The sequence below is a fragment of the Ruditapes philippinarum genome, unplaced genomic scaffold (genome assembly GCF_026571515.1).
Source record: "Ruditapes philippinarum isolate M1 unplaced genomic scaffold, ASM2657151v2 ctg359_1_1_1_1, whole genome shotgun sequence".
In the NCBI taxonomy this organism is placed as follows: domain Eukaryota; kingdom Metazoa; phylum Mollusca; class Bivalvia; order Venerida; family Veneridae; genus Ruditapes; species Ruditapes philippinarum.
Window position 1 is genome coordinate 94,874 of NW_026863896.1, and position 19,372 is coordinate 114,245.

General features: G+C 32.7%; 1 protein-coding gene across 1 annotated transcript; it reads right to left on the bottom strand.

The window, feature by feature from the left end:
* Positions 1-105: 105 nt before the first annotated feature.
* Positions 106-19,297, bottom strand: LOC132723679 (uncharacterized). The gene is made up of 12 exons (XM_060708445.1): positions 19,085-19,297; positions 16,988-17,071; positions 16,483-16,542; positions 12,965-13,199; positions 9,778-9,953; positions 4,271-4,461; positions 3,618-3,783; positions 3,234-3,263; positions 2,643-2,700; positions 1,830-2,045; positions 618-663; positions 106-117 (listed from the first exon to the last, which is right to left on the bottom strand). Exons 2-12 carry the CDS (start codon positions 17,007-17,009, stop codon positions 106-108), a joined length of 1,212 nt encoding a protein of 403 aa, XP_060564428.1. The 5' UTR covers positions 17,010-17,071; positions 19,085-19,297.
* Between the last annotated feature and the right edge of the window lie 75 nt (positions 19,298-19,372).

Sequence of the window (19,372 nt, forward strand, 5' to 3'; positions counted from 1 at the left end):
AAATTTTGGTTTTTTTTTTTTTTTTGGTGTAAATTTTTTATTTTAAAATTTATCAGTTTTAAAAAGGAGAAAAGGGCTATAAAAGATGATATAAATAAAATTAAATTAACCCTCATTCTGCAAAATTTTTAAAACTGTTAATTATTTTTTCTGTTTCCCAAAAAGGGTTTTCTGATTAACAAAAAGAAAATTTGGTTTGGTGGGGCCTTTTTTAAAACCGCCCTAGTTTGTGCACTTGCATCTTGGTATTTAATAATACAATTTGGGAGCCGCACATGACAATAACCAAACATATTTGCGTTTGCGACTCAGCATGGATATCAGACCAAACCCTGTGCATCCGCCGCAGTCTGATAAAGGATCCATGCTGTTCGCTATCCAGTTTCTCTCCCTTAAACTAGAGGTTTGTTCAGCAAACAGCAATGGATCTGATCAAGACTGCGGCGGAAATTCGCAAGGCTGGCTGGGATTCATGCTGGTCTAAAACGCCGCCTATGTTGGTTTTGTCATGAACGGCAGCTCATAAATAGAAAAATTTAATTAGAATAGGCAATTTGAGCATGGTTTGATTTAAAATGAAGATATATATATAACTGGATGCTAAAAATAGAACATACCTGACAACCCGGCAACTCGTCACTATTATCGCCACAATGGTCGACCCTCACACATCAGATTTTTTATCTATACATTTAAATCATTACCCACACACAAATAAGTCGGAAACCACTAACCCCCTGAACAACAATTTAAATCATTTTTAATATCAAGGTGAAACAATATCTACAAAGTCTTTACAGTTTATAAACACAGATTTTGCATGGGTTATTAATATTTAAATTGTATTTGAGTTTGGACATGTTGTTCTCTCCTTTTTATTGATGTGTTTATTGTCTTTGGAGTTATTTACCACTGCGTTTTAATTTTTCTTATTGCAAATTGCAGTTTACTATAAATGAAATACAGAAACGCATTGTTTTCAATTGACCCTTCTATTTTTTTTTCTATTTTAGTAATATATTAAACAGAGCCCCCTTCACAAACCCCGAAACATAAGGGGGCACATCCCTCTTCTTTTGGGCAACCCCCCGCTCTGGCAACCCCCTGATGGTACCTTTTTGATAGTGGGCGGGGGCACCAAAAAAAGTGATCACCTTTTTTTTAACAACAATTTCCCAAACAAAAAACAGTGTTTGGGGCCCCTAAATAGGAAATAATTTTTCACTGTATTGAAGGCCTAAAAAAGGGGGGGGGGGGTGATTGAAAACACCAAAAATGCCCAAAAACACGTCTATATTAGGTAAAGGGTTAATATTTGCTATTTTAGCTCATGGTTTGACCCATGACCCCTAAGTGGCTCTGGCAGGTTGATGCTCAACAAGGTGCAGGTGCCCCAAAGTCAATGTAGAGGACTTTGGGATTGAATTTCAAATTTCAAAGTTAATATTTGCTATATCTTGTCATTGTAAAAATTATTTACAATGGTGGGTCTGGTAAGTCCCTCAAGAAGCATGCAGTGCATATAAAGTCAGAAAAATTAAACAGTAATTCTATACTTTAACATACTCTTTCCTCTACTAATTGTTTTTGTTTTTTTTGGGAACAGAGAACAAAGTAAAATTGAACTAGGAGCTATATAGCGTTAGGTCACAGCCTCACATTGGGTGCCAAATTTATCAGTCTGACTAAACCAGAACTTGAACCCATGACTTTTTGAATAACCACACACTTTTGACTGAGTGAAGTATCTGGCCAAACTTCATACTTTTCCCCTAATTGGTAAACAGAAAGTCAAAAGTTGTTAAGTTATTTCCTCAACAAAAACTTACCTTGGAGACATTTGTAGAACGCGTAGGTAAGTATGATCACTATCACTAGATGACAGGGAGGCATTCAGTCGGATGTAGAAGCCGGTCTTACTGTAATGTGGAATACCATTGTTGATATCATCCAACATGTCATGTTTAGCTCGTACTGCGCCGTCAGATGAGTTTCCCAAATCTTTTGAAAAACCTATCTGATTCTGCCAGGGGAATACTTTAACCCTTTAAAAAAAAGGGTTGATTTAAAATTAAATTGACTAATGCCCTTTTAATTTCCTAGCTAAAAGTTATGAAAAAATAACCCTGAAAAAAGGGTTTTTCTAAAAATGGGGGTTTTTAGCCATTGTTTAAACAGCGCACACAAAATAAAAGGTCAAAATTTTTTCTTTTTTTTAAAGGTTAGGGGTTTCTAGCCCAAACATTATAAAATTTTTTTAATCATGGTTTTAATTCCCAGTTACAAATGGAAAATTTTAACCACAAACCCTTTTTTTTTTCCCCAAGTTTAATTTCATTTTCTACCCAGAAATAATAAAAAATAAACTGAATTTAAAAATTTAAAAAACCCTAAATTTAATTTCTTTTTTAAATTTAAAAATTTTATATGTCAATGATTGGCAAAATTTGGGAATTTTATGATTTTAGGAAATTGCCCTTTTTTTAAAATGTTTACCAATTTTAAATGTTTTTAAAAAAAACCAGCAGTGGCCCGGCTTTGCTAATCAAAAAAAAAAGTCATGGATAAAATCAAAACATGCCCTAAAAAATTATTTTCCTTTATTCTTAGCCTGATAATCTTTAAGTGGTGCCCTCAAAAACCCTTTCCCGAGTTTTTCACCACCCATAGACAAATCGTACAATTCCCCTAGTTGGGGTGCTGGTTTAAAAAAATTATCCTTCCACCTTTTCTGGGCAATTTAAATAGCCCCAATCCTTTTTCCCAAACTGGAAAATCAAAACAAATAAAACCCCTTAAACCCGCTGGGAAACTAAAAATTTTGCGACCAGCCCTAAAAGCCCGGCCAGCCAGCCCGAAACCCGGGTCTTAAATGTTTGGGTGAACCCAAATTAAATTTTTTTATCTTGATTCCCCAAAAATTTATGATGGACAGTCCCTTAAAAAAAGGAAAACTTTCCAAAAACCATTTAAGAAATACAGGGCCCTAACTCTGATAAATTTTTTTGAACTGCAAAAATTTCCATGAGGTGGGGGAACTAGCCCTTTGGGACTGACCCTTTCCCCGAAATTGCACCAGTAGTTTTTGAGGACGAGTCCAGACAAGTTTTGTGATGGACAAACAGACAAACATGTGCCCGAAATGGAATAAAGGCCATTTCTTTTGTTCAGTAAAGGGCCAATTGGCCAGTGTATAAAAAATTCAGTAAAGTTTAAGACTAAATGATACTTACTTGTACTTGGTTTTGTAATGAATGCTCGACCTGAAATTAAAGAGAAAACTGTAATAGCCAGAAAGATCTGTTACATTACAAGACATTGTTCAAGAACACCATGCTTTTTATTGATGCTTTAAGACAAATTCTTTACATTCTATAAATGTTAAATGTATGAAAAATCAATCATTAAACATAATTACATGTACTTCCAATAGTCAAGCTTAAAGTTTTACGAGTATCTGCCCTTTTGTACTGCGTCACATTTTTCAAAAATAAATATAAATATGTTCCTGTGTACTTTTGAGTTTGAAGAGAACATCTTTGATATTTTCATTGAAATGAACCTTGACAAAAAGGTTAACAAACATGTATTATAGAAATTTTAATTAATAACACTACCTTTATAAAACTTATAGGCAGCTCTGAACCCTATAAAGTCTCTGTTCTCCCCAGCTGTCAGTGACACTCCAGTACTGAAGGTAAACTGGAGCAGGCTCGAGTCAGACAGGACCACGGGACGGTTTGACCCACCATTAAACTGACCATGTTTGTTGCTGTTGATAAACTGTAAAAAATATGTTTAACAAGCAATGTATTAAGCATGAAACAGAATAATAATTCCAGCTCTCTAAATAATGTCTTTATAATTCCATAATTATTATACAGTAAAATTAACAATTAGTCATTGTGACATTATGAAGATTCTGAATGTAATTAATTTGATGACTTTCCAACTTTACTGATGCAGGAAAACCTGGGCTGCTCCTCCATTAATTATTCTAAGCATAAATGGAACCTAACCTAAAATGATAGAGTTTTGAGTTAGAATCCCAAACTGGGCATAAGATTAAAGCACGATCTTGATTATAAATATATCACCAATTATTCCACAAAGTAGAAAGATAGGCATACAAAGTAAAAACATGAACATGGTTAAAGTTATATCAGACTGGTGCCCTTTTCCCACATTATCTCAGATATAAGCTGGAAATATCCTATACTTCAACATGATCTCTGCAGGAACCAGCAAGAATATATGCGGCTATACTTACATATAACGAAGAAGTTTCTGACAGGTGCCAATCATCGAATGTTACGATGATATAATCATCAGCATCAGTACTGGAGATCACATACTTGTACACCTCGTGATTCTGTGCGTAGCCAGTCGGAAAAAATGGGGAACTTATCAAACCAGTGGCAGAGGACGTACCTGAGCTTCCGTGCACTGTTTTCATTTTTTCTACAATAAACCAACATATGCTTTACATAGTCGTCATTAAAATCTATTCAAATAAAAACAAGGGTGCCATAGTCACAAAATACGCCCGTTTACGAAAAAGCTTTAGATGGAGATGGGGGCATTATGGATAAGTGTTATCTAGCAAGCAATTTTTTATTCTTGGCACTGTGTTGTTAAATGAACCTTAAAACAAATCAATAGGGAAGATATGCACAGAATGTGTGACCTTGACCTTGGTCGCAGGGACCTGAATTTTATGCACGGCACTCAGCCTCACAATGATGAACATTTGTGCCAAATTATATTGAAATCCCTCTATGCATGTAGAAGTTTTGCTCCAGACAAGTGTTTTTCTATGAGCTCTAACTGTGACCTTCACCTTTACTAGAGACTTGGTTTATGTGCAGGCACTACGTCTCATGGTGGTGAACAATTCTATAAAAGTAACATTAAAATTCCTCCATGCATGTAGAAAATATGCTCCGGACAACATCTGGATATTTAATCATCTCCAGTGACCTTGACCTTGCAAATATTAACCTAATTAAATGTGTAACACCTGTAGTCATGATAGTTACCATTTGTGCTACAATCCATCAATAAATGATGATAAATGGTTCCTATAAACCATCTTCAAATTTTTATCTGAACTTTGACCTCTATGTGTAACCTTGACTTTGGTCGCAGGGATCTGAATTTTGCATGCGACACTCAGCCTCACAATGGTGAACATTTGTGCCAAGTTATATTGAAAAGCCCCCTATGAATGTAGAAGTTTTGCTCCGGACAAGCGTTTTTCAATGAGCTCCTAAGTGTGACCTTGACCTTTGACCTGAAGACCTGGATCATGCATGGAGCAATACATATCATGGTGGTGAGCATTTCCATAAAGTATTATAAAATTCTTCCATACATGTAGAAGATATGCTCCAGACAAAATCTGGATATTTCACCATCTTTAGTGACCTTGAAACCTTGCATATATTGACCTAAAGTACATGTGTCACAGCCGTAGTCATTATAATGACCATTTGTGTTACAATCCCTCAATAAATGATGATTAAATTGTCCCTATACACATCTTATATTTTTTTATCTTTTTTAAACAGGCGTATAAAAAGTACATGTAATTTAATAACTAAAAATTCTGATTTAAGATTTTATTCTAGGGAAATACATTTAATTACAATTTCTTTAATCTTTGAATGAGCTGAACTGATATTTACTTGAAAATTAAAATATAATTAAATTTCTATGAGAAAGTATTTACATTTGATAAGGTAATTACTGTATGATCTTTATGAACAAATACCAAGTCTACAGAACACCATAGTTATCACAGTTAAGTATCTTGACCAATGAATGAAAACATGTGTAAATAAATGTTACATTCTTTACAACATACTCAAGTCCAAGAAAGAGGATTATTTCATGTCCCTTTGATTAAATTCTATTTTTTTAGAAAATAGATCAAGGGGAGTAATTGTGTAAGTCATTTATGAACAAAGTAATAACTTTGTTGTCTCCCTTTGATTAAATTCTATTTACAAAATCTGGATATTTCATCATCTTTAGTGACCTTGACCTTGTATATATTGACCTAAATTATATGTATCACAGCCATAGTCTTGATAATGACCATTTGTGTTACAATCCCTCAATAAATGATAACTAAATGGTCCATATACACATCTTCATATTTTTATCTGAACTTTGACCTCTAAGTGTGACCTTGACCTTGGCCGCAAGGACCTGAATCTTGCACTGCGACACTCCGCCTCACAATGGTGAACATTTGTGCCAAGTAATATTGAAATCCCTCTATACATGTGGAAGTTTTGCTCCGGACAAGCATTTTTCAATGAGCTCTAAGTGTGACCTTGACCTTTGACCTAGAGACCTGGTTCATGTGCGCGACACTGCTCCTCTATAGTGGTGAACATTTCTATGAAGTTTCATTAAAATCCTCCATACATGTAGGAGATATGCTCCGGACAAAATTGGATAAACGCCGCCCCGCCCGCCGCCCGCCCGCCCGACCGCCCGCCAGGGGCGTTCCCATAATACGTCCCGTTTTTCAAACGGGCGTATAAAAAATCCTTCCGTATTATCTGATTTATAAAATTGAATGTATATCACTCCATGCAAACATTTACTGTATATAACTCAATGTATACCACCTGATAAGGTTCACATGCAAGTATCATCAAAATATTTGTAGACAACATAAATTTTATCATAACAAAATATTTTTTGTGATTTTTGTAACTATATTTAAGTAATCTAAAATATTTTCGCAGTCCAAGTCCCTCAATCCAAACAAACATTTTCTATATCTGCTTTGTATTTAAAAGGATATAAATAAAATAGTACATGAAAATACATGTAAAGTTTCCATGAAAATGAAATGACAAGTCAGTAAATGAAATCTAATTATGTATTGTAATATACTTTGAAGACTGTGAATGAAATTTAGTCCAAAAGAAAATGATTATTGAGTTTTGTAAACCAAATCCACACATTAATCAAGGTTAGGGTTTCAACAATAAACATTTGTTTTGCTATCAAATCATACAATGTGAATTCTTTGACAAATACAATGGTTTGTCTGCATTATGTTTTGGTGCAGAGAAAAATTATATATTATCAGATTACATGTGTTTTAAACAAGAGCTGTCGGTAGGACAGCAACGCTCGACTATTCTTAGTGCTTGATAGTAAAAAAAATGCTTGATAAAGTTACCTCCTCCTGTTTACAGGTTGGGGTCATGATGGTGAACAAGTGTGCAAAGTTTCAAAGCCATATGTCAATGGACTTTGAAAATATTTGAACTATTACAAAAACTTTAACGTAAATTCTAAGTCCAAAAAGATGCATAATTCTGTCAAAATGCTTGATAGAGTTACCTCCTCCTGTCTACAGGTTGGGGTCATGATGGTGAACAAGTGTGCAAAGTTTCAAAGCCATATGTCAATGGACTTTGAAAGTATTTGAACTATTACAAAAACTTTAACGTAAATTCTAAGTCCAAAAAGGGGCATAATTCTGTCAAAATGCTTGATAGAGTTACCTCCTCTTGTCTACAGGTTGGGGTCATGATGGTGAACAAGTGTGCAAAGTTTCAAAGCCATATGTCAATGGACTTTGAAAATATTTGAACTATTACAAAAACTTTAACGTAAATTCTAAGTCCAAAAAGGGGCATAATTCTGTCAAAATGCTTGATAGAGTTACCTCCTCCTGTCTACAGGTTGGGGTCATGATGGTAAAGAAGGGTGCAAAGTTTCAAAGCCATATGCCAATGGACTTTGAAAATATTTGAACTATTACAAAAACTTTAACGTAAATTCTAAGTCCAACAAGAGCTGTCGGTAGGACAGCAACGCTCGACTATTCTCAGTGCTTGATAGTAAAAAAAATGCTTGATACAGTTACCTCCTCCTGTTTACAGGTTGGGGTCATGATGTTGAACAAGTGTGCAAAGTTTCAAAGCCATATGTCAATGGACTTTGAAAATATTTGAACTATTACAAAAACTTTAAAGTAAATTCTAAGTCGAAAAAGGGGCATAATTCTGTCAAAATGCTTGATAGAGTTACCTCCTCCTATTTACAGGTTGGGGTCATGATGTTGAACAAGTGTGCAAAGTTTCAAAGCCATATGTCAATGGACTTTGAAAAATATTTGAACTATTACAAAAACTTAAACGTAATTTCTAAGTCAAACAAGAGCTGTCATTAGGACAGCAACGCTCGACTATTCTTAAGTGCTTGATAGTAAAAAAGAATGCTTGATAGAGTTACCCTCCTCCTGTTTTACAGGTTGGGGTCATGATGGTGAACAAGTGTGCAAAGTTTCAAAGCCATATGTCAATGGACTTTTGAAAATATTTTGAAACTATTACAAAAACTTTAACGTAATTCTAAGTCGAAAAAGGGGATAATTCTGTCACAATGCTTGATAGAGTTACCTCCTCCTGTTTACAGGTTGGGGTTATGATGGTGAACAAGTGTGCAAAAGTTTCAAAGCCATATCGTCAAATGGACTTTGAAAAATATTTGAACTATTACAAAAACTTTAACGTAAATTCTAAGTCGAAAAAAGGGGCATAATTCTGTCAAAATGCTTGATAAGAGTTACCTCCTCCTGTTTCCAGGTTGGGGGTCATGATGGTGAACAAGTGTGCAAAGTTTCCAAAGCCATATGTCAATGGACTTTGAAAATATTTGAACTATTACAAAAACTTTAAAGTAAATTCTAAGTCGAAAAAGGGGCATAATTCTGTCAAATGCTTGATAGAGTTACCTCCTCCTGTTTACAGATTGGGGTCATGATGTTGAACAAGTGTGCAAGTTTTCAAAAGCCATATGTCAATGGACTTTGAAAATATTTGAACTATTACAAAAACTTTAACATAAATTCTAAGTCGAAAAAGGGGCATAATTCTGTCAAAATGCTTGATAGAGTTACCTCCTCCTGTCTACAGGTTGGGGTCATGATGGTGAGCAAGTGTGCAAAGTTTCAAAGCCATATGTCTATGGACTTTGAAAATATTTGAACTATTACAAAAACTTTAACATAAGTGGTTACGCCGACGCTCGGGTGACTGCAATAGCTCTACTTATTCTTATCGAATAGTCGAGCTAAAAAGGGGCATAATTCTGTCAAAATGCTTGATAGAGTTTCCTCTTCTTGTCTACAGGTTGGGGTAATGATGGTGAACAAGTGTGCAAAGTTTCAAAGCCATATGTCAATGGACTTTGAAAATATTTGAACTATTACAAAAACTTTAACGTAAATTCTAAGTCGAAAAAGGGGCATAATTCTGTCAAAATGCTTGATAGAGTTACCTCCTCCTGTCTACAGGTTGGGGTCATGATGGTGAACAAGTGTGCAAAGTTTCAAAGCCATATGTCTATGGACTTTGAAAATATTTGAACTATTACGAAAACTTTAACATAAGTGGTTATGACATATGGCTTTGAAACTTTCTTATCGAATAGTCGAGCTAAAAATAAATTTATTTTCCTATATGCAGTTTCACCATTTTAACCAAAACTTCAATGTCATTTTATTTTGGCCTTATTAAATCCGAGCCTCCTAAAAACTTAAAAAAAACAACAAAAAAACATTCTTTCTTGTATGCAATAAAGCCAAATATGACCATATTAAATCTAAAATGGACCATCTCAGAAATTCTTTAATGACATCACCCTGTCAAATTCTAACCCAAGACAGAAAAAAAAACATGTGTATACATGACTTTTTAAGTACATACATGTAACTAAAGTCTATTCAGAACAAATTTTACTTACGTGTGATGCTAAAACTGATTTGAAAGTTGTAATTTTTCATCATTCCCCCGTGACAAAGCATAATAAATATATTGCTAGATTCCGAGTGGAAAACATCTGGTATCTGATCCACCCCACGGTAATATCGAAGTGTCTCATTCATATAGTACATGTCAAAAATACTGAGGTAGTCACATCTGAAAATAAAATGTAACCTAGGTTATATTATGTTGAAGGGAACATACCAGTGTGACTCTACAGTACAATTTATAATAAGCAAACACAACATTTTCATAGACATAGATTTTCATTCATTGGATTAAGATATTATTCTTACCAGTAAGAGATTATTAGACAGAAAATGGAATTAGGCATTATTCATACAGGGTTATTTGACAGATATTGCTTTAGACATTATCCTTAAAGGGAATCTACTGACTATTTTTTACACGGAGAGACTGAAAATATTTTAATTAAGTGTATCACTTCATAATACAATGTACATGTAAGCAAGAATTAAAAATTTATGTTTTTAGGCTTTTTCACATCAGTGGAGCTCTTTATAAATTGATTTAAACACTGGTCAGGTTATTTTGTGTGAAATTTTGAATAAAGAAACTGATTTCTTTCATTTAGTCATTCCTTTAAGATTATTGTGCTCAGTGTGCTGCTTCATTTACAATTTTGCATCACAACTTGTTTACTGTGAAACATAGCTTCTTCATTTTGTCTTTGCCCTAGTTTTTTATCAAATGAGAAGACCTAAACTTTAAAATATCTGATTGTCTATTTTCCATAAATTGTCTTCAGCAGGGTTTAATCATTCATTTCAATGTTGTGTCTATCTTGATAAACACTATGTGTGCCTAAGAAAAGTATGTCAAAGAATAAATTAGTCCTGACGATGTCCCTCTTTTAGCTCTTTCGGTTAAATTTTTTAGGGTTTTTTTTCTTATCAGCAACTTACTGTTACATAATTTTTTTTTATCTAGAAATTTGTGAAAACCTATCCCTTACCTTAGTCAGGAACTAAAAGGGATTAACCCTTGCCAACAGTATAGAGCCAGGCCAGCTTGCACATTTTCTATCTTAATATCACCTTAAAGGGACTCAACTGAGGTTTCTTAATATGTCAAGGGACTAAAAAAATCTTTTTGAGATCAGCTTGTGGTCAGATGTAGGTCTCAACCAATAATTTATATGTAACATTTCAGGTCATTTGCTCATTTTGTTTATCCAGCATAACCAATTTTAATTAATATGCAAGATGACTGCAAAAAGACAAGTATTGCACCATTTTACACTCAAATCTGACTAAGAATCACAAATTATTTTTTTCAAAATTTGTCAATTTTGCTGTGCATAAAATAACTTTGTATTCTTACAAAAGCAAGATAATCATTTTAATTGGCTGACCCAAGAAGTCAGCATACTATTATCTAGGTCCCTTAACAATCTTTCCTTAATTTCATGATCAATGACAAGGCAACAACAAAAGAAAGAAATACTGAGAGAAAACTGACAGAGAGACTTCATGTCACAATTAAAAATCTCAGGAAATACTGTGTTATTTCTGTAAATCATTCTTCAAACAATAATAAATATAAAGTTAATTGACCCAATCCTGCAGCTTACTGAGGATGAGTTCAATAATTGTATATCAGTGGACAAAACGAATAATTGTACAATTGTGGGCAGAAAGGGTGAGGCAAAAAAAATCAATGACTCGCACCAAGAGAATAACTAAACAACGTCAAGATTTCATCTAAAGCAAACGTGCGTATCTATTATGTCAAAGTTAAGCACAATCTATTTATTTCAATACTCCCACGTTTCACCATTCATATTGTCTGAGATTTAAAATGGTATTTTTCACAGTGTTACCATGGCAACGATTTCAGTTTCTTAAGAATTCAAGTATTATTAAACAGAAAGCATTATATAGACTTGAAATAACTAGGTTCAGCAACATTTGTATTAGTCTAGTTTAAATGTTTAAGAAAATAAATAAATGACAGCAGATGATTCAAAATCTTTAAAGCAGCACGCCTCCAGATTCATGCTTATTTTCATGAAAATTTGAAAATGTATTTAAAAGTATTATACTGTGAAGTCACCAAAAGGATGCAATTTATGCATTATCAATGGCACTTACAACCCATATGTAAGTTACCAAAAAAATGGTCAAATTATACAAAAATAGCCCTTACTGCGATAGTAACGCAGTAGAAATATAGTTATAAATGCTGAAATATAGATCATTTATCGCACATAACATGTAAACTAATACTAAAATTTCTAATCTTTTTACTTTTCCTAAAATCTTTGAAGTTTTTTCACAAGTTTGATTTTAGTGAAATATTTTTACTCAACTGAAGCATGCAGACTTAAGGTATGAGCCTCCTAATGGGCACTATAAGGAACTATAAAATTGACAACATAGGTCAGGTATATACCTTAAAAGACACAAGAAGGCAAAATTTAAACAAAGTTTACCGTATGGTTTGCGAGTTAGGGAGATTTTTCTAAAGTAAAACTTTGCTATTAGAAGGGCTCTTTTTTAGAAATGAGAAACTCTAATTATTCTATTATATAATCATTATGAAATAATGTTTTCCTTTAGAAAATATTTTAGAAACAAATAATAGCATTCAGCTAACAAATGACCCATCAAAATTATTTTTTCTACTCAAAATGTTTGAAATATATATATAAATGTTACCCTACCCCACCCATTTTAAGTAGTTGTTTGATCATTTTTCTACTTGGAGGGCCTTATTCAAAATATCCCTAAAATTTACTCAAATCAGGGGCTGTTTTCAAAGTTTGCATAAATTTTCTTAAAAGTATATTGGATGCACTTGTCAAATATAAAATACTTTTACCGTCTAGTTTTTATTTTATTAGACTTTGAAAATATCAGGTACCATATTTTATAATAAATTTTGCACAATTTTGCCAAAAAATACCAATAATAATTTTATAATTTAAGTGAAACACTTTTTTCTTATCAAGAGTGATCTGAGAGACACAAAAAATGTTCAAAGAAAAAAAAAGAAAGAAAAAAAAGTTGCCTCTTTTGGGGCTTGAACCCGCGCCCCTCAGTTTCAATGCAGTTGACAGTAGTTCTAGCCTATTTGAGTACTCTTCAAAGTGGAGGTTATGCATTAGGTGGCTCATACCTTAATGTTGATAACTTGATACTCACCCTAATGAGCAATATTTGGAATGAACAATGCCCGTCTGACAGAAGAATGTAAAGTTGTCATCTGTGCTTATTTTTAGCTGTATCTGACAAGAACTGCATGATTCTATTTTTAGAACACATCCAAGACCAGAGGATTGACCGCTTGATGATGATGAATTATCATATTTTATAATGCCACTGTCATCAATATTGAGCAATCGCAAAGTTTTTGTATTACATAGATCGAATGACAGACCTGTAGAAACACAAAAACAAAGTTAAATAATTTCCTGAAAGAAAGGTTATGAAGACAATATAAACCGCAAGTCTACAAGGTTTGAGTGTTTTGGAATATTGCAAATATTCATGCAGTATACACAGGCTCCTCTTATATCACGGTACTTCACGCTTTGAAACAAGAAAGAAAACTTACACATTAAACTTATGGTACAAAAATTGTCATAAGCTGTAACATAAAGGTATTTTCTGCTGTATGACACAATTTAGGAAACAACAATATATTCAGTCAAAATCAGTTTAAATGGGCAAGACATCTAGACCATATGTCAGCCATTTTAAAAACGATATGTCATCATTTAAATCGCTGTAATCAAATGGTGTTTTCATGTTTCAGTTAAAATTTCTACATGTTATTTTGCTTAATTTTAAATATTAAAACTATCTTTACTTTGTAACTCAAAAATTATTTTTTCAACAAACAAGAACATTTAGAAAATGTTGATTGTTTCAGACGTATGCACAAATTTTAACAGACTATTGTTGCTTTTTGCAGAAATTTGTAAAATGATGTTCTGTTTTACGTCAAAATCTACAGAATTAAAATATTTTGCACAAAAATTTGTTATTTAGGTGTTTGAATAAAATATGTCAATTCTGACCAATTTTAACACTGGTCACATGAAAATATGCCATAAATGTGAAATAAGTGATGACCCAGAATTAGAGATGTTCAGTATAGACTGAAACTCAAGGGTCAATGACCCACTGACTGTCAAAATTTTCAATGGTGAAACTTGGGTGACTGTCATCCAGTTGAAACTAAGATTTTCCATTGTTAAAGGCATTCAATCAATTTAGTCAAACTGATATTCTCAATGCAAAAAAAAATTCATTTTCAAGGGTAAAACACTGATTTTCAAGGGCACACTAGATTTTCATGCTCTCAATTAAACACACTTAACACACTAAATAAAGCTAGACTATTCTAAGTGCTTGCTTTAAGTAAAACAAGAGTGTAGAATTTTTCTATGATCAAACAGGGCCATAATTTTGTCAAAATCTATGTAAGAGTTATGTGCCTAGGACAATAAACCAGTTCCTTTCAGTAGTTTTGGAGAAACCAACTTGCATGCAAAAACTTAGCCAAAGTATGACACCAATACTTGGGTGAGTACAATAGCTCTCCCTAATTCTTCGAATTATAAGTCAAACAAAAGATGAACCGTTGTAAAGAGGAATTTTCAATTTTTAACAGCAAGTCCATTTTGTTATTAATTAACAACCAGTTTCACTTGTGCTCAAGTCAAGCAACAGTCATATTTTTATAGACAAACTGGTGCGTTCTTACATATTGAAATAAACAATCACAATCAATCAATCATAAATGAATATGTTTATTATTACAGGACTGTGTTTATAGACAAAACAAAATATAATGTCATTCCATACTGAAGATTTTAAAGATTAATTAAGATGCATAATTATTGTAAACAAGAGCTGTCGGAAGGACAGCACGCTCGACTATTCTAAGTGCTTGATAGTAAAAGAGCCTTGATAATGTTAAATTTTTTAAGTTCACAAAAGGGCTAATTTTTTTTTATAAATTCATGTTATAGGCCTTAGAGAGAGTCTAATTATACAGTATTGGCTTGACTATTCGGAAGGTAATGTCACAAGGGTGTTTTATTGAATATAATAATACTAATTACCTATGAATACATAAATTTGACAGACAAGGTACAAAGGCTTGTTATTAAGATGTTTTATCAAGAAATCACTGCTTTATTATTATGAATGCATAAAATTGTCCCAAAAAAAGGCACAAAGTGACAAACCCTTCAGTAGTTATTGAGATAACAGCTTACAAACAAAACTTTACCATGAATTTCTAAGTTGAAAAAGGGGAGAAAAATCAGCCTAAATGCAAGATAGAATTATGGATCTTTGTCAGTGACCTACAATTATAACCCTAAATGCATATGTGAAGTTTTAAATAAATATCTTTAATAGTTATTGAGATATGTAAAACTTGCATGTAAACATTAAGTAGAAAAGGGGATATGAATCAGCCTTAATGCAAGATAGAGTTATGGAACTTGGTCAGTGACATACAATTATGACCCTCCAATTATGACCCGAAGTGCCATGTGTAAAGTTTCAAGTAAATATCTTTGAATACCTTTAACCTTTAACCAAAATTACTAAGTTTCAAAGGGGCAAATAATTCTGCAAATATTGCAGGCAGAGTTATGCAATTTTGCACACTGATGTACATTGTTACAACAAAAAAGTATTTTAAATTTCAATTGAATATCTCAAGCAATAATTGAGATATTTGACTTTACAAAAAAACTTTAACAAAAATTTCTAAGTTCCAAAGGAGCATAATTCTGTCAATATTGTAGGCAGAGTTATCCCACTTGTCAATCTGATGTACCTTGTTACTTTAAATAAGTATTGTAAGTTTAAATTGAATATCTCAAGCAATAATTGAGACATTTGACTTTACAAAAAACTTTAACCAAAATTTCTAAGTTAAAAAGGGGCATAATTATGTTAATATTGTAGGCAGAGTTATCCCACATGTCAATCTGATGTACCTTGTTACTATAAATAAGTATTGTAAGTTTAAATTGAATATCTCAAGCAATAATTGAGACATTTGACTTTACAAAAAACTTTAACCAAAATTTCTAAGTTAAAAAGGGGCATAATTCTGTCAATATTGTAGGCAGAGTTATCCCACTTGTCAATCTGATGTACCTTGTTACTATAAATAAGTATTGTAAGTTTAAATTGAATATCTCAAGCAATAATTGAGATATTTGACTTTACAAAAAACTTTAACCAAAATTTCTAAGTTAAAAAGGGGCATAATTCTGTCAATATTGTAGGCAGAGTTATCCAACTTGTCTATCTGATGTACCTTGTTATTATAAATAAGTATTGTAAGTGTCAATTGAATATCTCAAGCAATAATTGAGATATTTGACTTCACAAAAAACTTTAACCAAAATTTCTAAGTTAAAAAGGGGCATTATTCTGTCAATATTGTAGGCAGAGTTATCAAACTTGTCAATCTGATGTACCTTGTTACTATAAATAAGTATTGTAAGTTTCAATTGAATATCTCAAGTAATAATTGAGATATTTGACTTTACAAAAAACTTTAACCAACGCAGACGCCGACGCGGACGCTGACGCCGACGCCGACGCCGGGGCGACTACAATAGCTCTCATATTCTTCGAATAGTCGAGCTAAAAACAATAAATCTGGGTGTAACAATAAAGTGACTGACCTGATTTTGAGACTGATCCATCTGCTAAACCAATGGTCACTGTAACAAATGCTATACACCCTGAAATGCAACCAAACATTCAACATAAAACTTTGTTAAGATGAAGATTCTGTGCTTTAACATACTCACGGTTGATTAACATGTAACATAATAACATGATAAATGTAAATGGTTCGGCCGTGGGCATCCGATGATCTGCTTTTATAGTATTCTTGGGTTATTTCACTATGTTGGGGAAGGGAGAAATTTTGCTTGAATATTTTCCTTCAAGCAACTTGCAAGACTTAAAAATCCACTGACCCTTTGTTCAAATTAGATCTTTTATTTATCTTTATCACTACATATCAAACAAAATATAAGCATTCCCTATGGTTTAAAATTGTTTATAGGGAGTCTGAATCATAACAGACAACTTATAATAATGTAATTTATAAATATTTATGAATAAATGAATATATAAATGTATATACGGTATCAATTACAAAAACTAGAAAGTAGAACTTACACAATAACGCAATGTAAAACATGTTTTAATCAGGCTTTTGGTGCACTTTACTTCACTCTTCCTTTGTTTTCATATTGTCACAGTCTGAAAGATGAAAGTGTTCTTGATTTAGAAAATAGGTCTATTACATATTGTACTATTAGCTTATATGCTGGGAGAACATAAGGGCATATAATTTATGAATACAAAAAATATTTCAAGTCAGCATGAAAAAGAATTTTTGAAAAATCTAAAAATGGCAGGTTAAACAAACAAGAGCTGTCCGTAAGACAGCATGTTTGACTATTCTCAGTGCTTGGCTTAGTAAGAAAAGGGGCATAACTCTGTATAAGGTAACTTATGTTACGGGACCTGTGCCCATCATATTAGATTCCCACAGAGAGCAAGTAAGTAAGTTTCAACCCATTCATTGCTGTAGTTCTGGAGATCTAATTTGCAAACAAAAACAAATTTTGATGCCAACACCTGGGTGAGTGTAATAGTTGAGCTACAAAACAAGTTAAACTATTCTTTAATTAAGCATATAAAATGTATTGCATTGCTTGATTTGTATAAAATTTTAATCAATATCTGCTATAAAACATACTGACTATATATTGATATCAGATGACAAATATTGACAATGTATAAATAACATTTATCTATATTTCTCTTTTAATTAAACCCGTTTCATGATTTCAGTAAAATACATGTTCAGTGCATAAAATTATGTGTTTAACGTATAAAAATGCTCTCTGCATGTTTTTTTTTCTGATCATCAATGATCTTTTCCCATCACCACTATAAAATATTTAAGTAACAATCCCATAGTTCTAACTGTTTAAGGTGATTTTTTTGTCATTTCAAGACAGTCTTTCTTGATTATTTAAAATTACTGATTAATTTTTTCAAATCTGTATTGATATCAGGGAATTCCCCAGGATTTTTTTTAAGCGCTACATTTTTTTAATCAGACGGGGGTGGGTGCGGGAGGGGGTCTTGACACCCATACCGCGTGATGTCAAACAACAAAAAAATCAATAAAACATCAATATTATATCAAATAACAAGCAGATAAAATTACTTGTAGATCTTTTATTTCCTTCACTGTAAACATTTAATATTTCTTTCAATCATATTTAAAAAATTATTTACAGTAACTTAATTTATGCAACTTAATAAATTACTCAAGAAGACTGTAACTTATCTATGGAGGAAATGTGACTGCAATTTACACAGAAACTCTGACCCCCATATGCAGAACCAGTTAATGAAGCCCCAAATAGATAATGGACGTTTCCGGTTTTTCGTCGCCGAACATTTAGCCACACCTTTTCCAATCATTGCCAGGTCAACTGCTCACAAATAGTATCACAAACATAACTAAGTGTTCTTTTGTGCAAACCAGGACAGCATTATCCCAGTGTAGCAATTGGATAACAAGTTTAGCCAATTTAGATAAAACTGTTAACATAGATTTTCCTTTCACATTCATTACCATAGCCTCTGTCAACTACATGTCAAATCAGACTTTTTCAAATACTCCTTTTTCTCTACACACCACTTTACTTGTGGAACAATTAAACTACCAAAACTAGTTGTGACTCAGCTAGGCCAGTAAATGTCTGTTATTGAATCTTTCAAGCAAGCAGTTGCTCAGCTCCCTTACGTTCCAAGCAGTTATAACTATTTCAAACTTTGATCTTATAATTTTATGTTTTATCCTGTACTGGCTGTAGTCAGCACTGCTGTTTCACACTACATCTTCATCTTTTTTCCCCACATCCTCCCAATCCAAGTTGTTTTAATGTGATATATGAACCCTGCTCAGTATACTCTGTTCAGGAATGAAGCAATATTCATTGCGAAAATAGCATAATTGACCCTCTACAATAATGTCACCTTATAAAAGAAAAACCACATGCAAAAATTCAGTCTAAATTACATTTATATCATTAATTATCAGTAATATATTCCACAGCATGTCTTTTTGAAGTAGGTTTAGTCTATAAATATTTTATTTTAAATTGATTCTCCAATAAAATCTATTTGTTTTTGTTCGTATGTAAACTCGCTATGGGAAAATATCAATATATTTTAATGTCATGCACATTTTACCTGTATTTGGTCCCAAATATTGACTCCCTTTGACAACTTCCTTTAGAAAACTCAGGTGAAAAAAATATATCCGGTTTCATTCACATTTATGAAAATGATATTTTTCTTAACATAAGATTCCTGTTAATTATAAACATTGCAATATGATCACTGATAACATTTGCTAAAGTCAGGAAACATCAATTATTTGAGCTTTATGTTTATTTACATGACATTTACCTGTTCAATGTGACGTCATTGTATTATTGAATAGTGCGCATGTGTAACTACTTTAACCTAGCTTGATTC